We start from the raw sequence: 4,299 nt of genomic DNA, 5'->3' as shown, positions 1-4,299 counted from the left end.
TTTTTTTTTTTTTTTTTTTTTTTTTTTTTTTTTTTTTTTTCAAGGTACTTTTTACAGGTTGGTTTGTTGTTTTTGGTTCTTTTCTATGTCAAGCACCCATCGCCCCTTTACAAATAAAACGTTTTAAGAACCAGGGGCTGTCCCAGAGCTCGGGATGTGGCTCTGCCTCTTTGTGACGGAGCTGCTGACCGCTCCCGCCTCGCGCAGGGACGCCTGTGGTGGGTTCCACCAGCACGTGAAAGCTCTGCCGGTACCCGAGCCGCGTTTCCATCCCGGTGAGGCACCGAATGAGGGTGGATGCGCCCGGTCTCTCGCTTTGGCCAGGCTCTTTGTTTGGTCTCGGATGGGCTCCGCGTCATCCCTTAACGCCTGCGGTGGAAAAAAAATGTACAATCGTGGCTTAAAATCTGTCTCATCCTCGGATGCTGTTGTCCCACAGAGCCCAAGTAACTGAGCAGGATGTTTGGAGGAGTGATTTGGGGGTGAAACCCGCTCTCCTGAGTCCCTGCCTCGTCCCTTTGAAGTGAGATCTCCGATTCTGACGCTTGCAGCCACCTTAGAGCTGAGATTGTGGGGATATTGTTAAGGGAGGGGGGGCAATAAAATGAGGGTGAAGCCGTCCGGCTGGGAGAGGAGGTGGAGCAGATGTGATCCCCGGAACCCTCCTGCCTCTCCTCAAATGAATTCAGCGTCTCGGCGCCGGCCAGACCATTAATTGGGGAAGTGTAAAAGTGGAGCCTGCGGCTGGAGAGTTTGACACCTTCCACGGCAGCTGGAAGGTGTGAGGAGGGAGGGGGCTTGGCTCCCGGCAGAGCCCCTTCAGGGAGGCAGAAGGAAGAGTTGGAGGCGAGGAGAGAGGTGTTGGCTTTCTCCAGACAAAGCTTTAAATCCAGGTGATTTAAAGACAAAAAAAAAAAAACAACCTACCCCGGGGTAGTTTGTGGCTTTATGGGGGGGATGAGTGGGGACCATTGTGATTCCTGGAAGGCTGCCGTGGCTCTTCAGAGCTCTACAGAGCTCTCAGCCTTGATTTTTACTCTCTGCTGGTTTATTTCTGTTCTATTTTAACGTCCTAGGGCTTAAACTGACCTTTAGCTCCCGTCTCTGTTCACCCTGGCGGACCGGGGAGGAGGAATGGTGCCGTGATTTCCCTCTTTTGGCGTCACGGGGAGGTTCGGTAAGTGACATCTGGAGAAATTCAGATGGTGGAAGGTTGGGGAAATAGCAGAGCTGACCTACGAGCTTTATTTCTTCGCTGCTGATGTTGCCTTTGGCACGTGAGTGGCCGCTGAAGGATCCGTGAGATGAAGTGGAAGAGCTTTGCGCTTACTGCAGCTGCTCCAGGATCCTCCGTTATCGGAGGCAGAAAAGTAATGGCTGGGCTGCGTTTTGCTTTTACCACTGATGTGGCTCCTTGAGTAGCCATCCTTGCCCAAATCCAGGCTTTTTGGGGACGCTTCAGGACTATTCGAGGAGATTTGGGGCTCGCTGTGTTGCCGGCAGTTTCCAGGACCGCTCCTAGGTCTAAGTGGTTTGGGGGGGTTTGGTCCTGACTAGGCTGAGCACCCACGGAGGGGGAGTATTGTTGCGCTCAGCCCGACTTTAACCCCAGCTGCTGAGCTGCTGTGAAGGTTCCCAGGTTTATACGGTCTTGGACTTCCCCCTCCAAGGGGACACCGATGTCTGGAGGAGGAAACGGAATTTGTGGAGGGTTTTCCAGCAGACCTGGAGGCACCGGGGTGCTCGCTGAACCTCTTGTGATTTCATTAAACCGCTCATGGGCCTCGGCTCTCTCTGGCCTGAGCCCTCTGCTCCAGAGCCCGCCACAATCCCATCGGTTCCGTCTCCCTCTGAGGAACGTGCCTGGCAGTTCCCGCTGGATCGTGGCCAGTCTGGAGCTGCTCCACCGCCCGCTGCTCCGGCGGTGGAATTACGGGCAGAGCCCAACGCCAACATCGTCGTCTCGCTGCGGGTAGCGAGGAGGTGGGGGAGCAGGATCCTCGCTGGACCGGCTGCGGCTGGTGGATGAAGTGAGGTCACGGCGCTGTTGGGCTCCGGTTCCTCCACCTGGGCTGGGAGGAAAACGAGAAGTGGCTTCACAGCGGCTGCCTGAGGGAGCAGAGCTGAAACGGGGGGAGAAAACTGGGCTCGGGTTTAAACGAGCACTAAATCGTTGCCGGTTACGAGGCCCGAAGCTGCGAGGGGCTTGGCTGCCTGCTCCTGAGCTGGGCTGTCGGTGTTTTTCTGAAGAGGGGAGCGTGTTTTAAAGCACACCTAAAGTTTGTGCCGCCGTGCCCGTGCGGTTTGCCTTTGTCACCTTTCGGCACGTGTGGCTGAGGTGGATATTTTCAGTCCCCTGTTGCAGCTGATGGCTGTAGAGAACGCGGCAGAGAAAAGCCTCTCTGAAGCTGAACGAGTCTTAAAAGCAGCAGCAGCGCTGCGGGGTTTGGTTTGAGGTGGGTGGGGAGTGGCCTGGACCCTGTTTTGGGGCGCGTGGACGTTACGTGGGGGGTGTTGGTCTCGATGCTGGGCTGGCCGGCGGATGACAGAGGATTCTGGTGCCAAGGTTTGAGCAAAGCCAAACCTTCCTGTTGCGGGGGGGGGGAAATCCACGATACCTCCAGCAATTGAAAGCGTTTCTGGAGTGGAAATAATAACGCCAAGGGAGAGGCTGCTTGCCATCCATCGATCGGGTCCGAACGCGTGGCAGGAGCGAGACGTCTCGGTCTCTGCGGACTCGTTGGGATGTTGGGCGACCTTGTTAGATGGCGTGGCCGAGCTTAAGCTGCTGCTGAGAGACCTAAACCCCACTTCTCCCACGCCGGGCGGTGTCAGGCCCCCCGAGGCGAGCCCGGAGCTCGCGGTGAGACGTACAAGTGGGAACGTGCTGCCTCCTCCTTCACCCCGTGCGTCTTAATCCGTGCTGGGGCTGTGCTCGGCATCACCCCGTCCCGCCTTCCGCCTCTTCCCTGGCTGCATCTTTTTTTGGACAAAACCGAAGGCAAAATGCTCCGGCCCCAGGACAGTCGTAGCCTGTAATTCGGTGCCGTTTGCTCTATGGCTTTAGATTTAATTCCGCAGCAACCTTAGCCTGTCTGGTGCAGGCTTCCCGAAGCCTCTGCGCTACGTGTGCGCGGCGAGGGAACAACTTCTATTTTTAAGTGCAAAACCAAAATAAAATAGATTAGAGAAGAGGAGCTCCCGTCATGGGCTCTGAGGGTGGGGAATACCCCCCAGTCCTGACAGGCTGGGGAGGGAGTGACGAGATCGGTAACCCCCTCCCCATCATTTGCAGGCAGAAATTTGGGGAGAACCCAGCTTGGGCCACTGGAACGGGTTGGTTTGGGGATGCGGGGGGACACCTGCAGCTCCCCGTGACCACTTGGTGAGCCCCGTGGTGGCATTCCTGCGCTCTAGGAAGCCACCGGGACCCCCCCAGAGCAGCCGATCTGGCCCGTGGGCCGACCCACCCCTGGTTTTACCCCATTGCCCCTGGTTTTACGCCCTCGGCCCTGGTGTTTAGGCCCTGGCAAACGCTGAATGGTGGCCCTGGGGACAGGGTTGCGCCGTCGCTCGGTCCCTGCTGCGCCGCCTTTTCCCCCGGTTATTCGGGGGTGCTTGGTCACGGAGATTTGCTGCCGATGCCTGAGTCAGCTCCGTAAAGCTCTACACCGGGCCTTGTCAGGCGCAGGATTAGCCGGGATGTGACGCTGTCAGCCCCGGGTGCGGGCACCCACCCCGGGGGGAGAGCGGGGGGGGCAGCCCTGCAGCTCTCCCACAGGCCTGTCCCACCCCAGCAGCTTGCTTCTGTTCCCCTTTTGGGGTCATTTCCAGCAAAATCACCATTATTTCTCAGCTTCCAGTTTCCTAAATCCCTCCCTGTGGTGGTACCACTGGTGTGGACTGGTCTGAGGTCCTGCTGCCTTGCTGTTCACCTGCCAGGCTGGGCTCGTGTTCCTGCCCTCGCTGGGCAGGTTTCGGCCTCAAACACTCTCTCCTCCTCCTCCTCCTCCTCCCGTGAAAGGACGTCATCCCGCCGGTCTGGTTTGTGCCTGGCTTCTGATTTTCACAGAATTCTGTGCCTGGGGAAGCCTGACCCTGCCGCTGCATCAACGCCGCGGCAGCTGAGACCGCCTCAGCTCATTGCACCTGCTGCGCCAGTGCTCCCAGCCCCGCTCGGCGTGGGGAGCCCCCCCTCGCCCCAGCTCCCGACCCTGCACCGGGAGTTCTCTGCGCCCCCACGGCCCCTGGAGCACTCGGGCTCCTGATTTCCCACCGATGGTGGCAAAATGGGGTCGG

At 58.1% G+C, this 4,299-nt stretch overlaps 1 protein-coding gene across 1 annotated transcript in view; it reads left to right on the top strand.

Moving 5' to 3' along the window:
- Window positions 1-3,874, top strand: part of SF3B4 (splicing factor 3b subunit 4) — a 7,469-nt gene extending 3,595 nt beyond the window's left edge. Inside the window, exon 5 of the mRNA XM_026864034.1 lies at window positions 3,718-3,874. Within this exon, the coding sequence (XP_026719835.1) occupies window positions 3,718-3,871 (154 nt within the window). The 3' untranslated portion in view covers window positions 3,872-3,874. The remainder of the gene's footprint in view (window positions 1-3,717) is intronic.
- The last annotated feature ends 425 nt before the right edge of the window (window positions 3,875-4,299 follow it).

Source organism: Athene cunicularia (genome assembly GCF_003259725.1).
Source record: "Athene cunicularia isolate RWA chromosome 25 unlocalized genomic scaffold, athCun1 chr25_part1, whole genome shotgun sequence".
NCBI lineage: Eukaryota > Metazoa > Chordata > Aves > Strigiformes > Strigidae > Athene > Athene cunicularia.
This window is presented reverse-complemented; position numbering and strand designations above follow the sequence as displayed.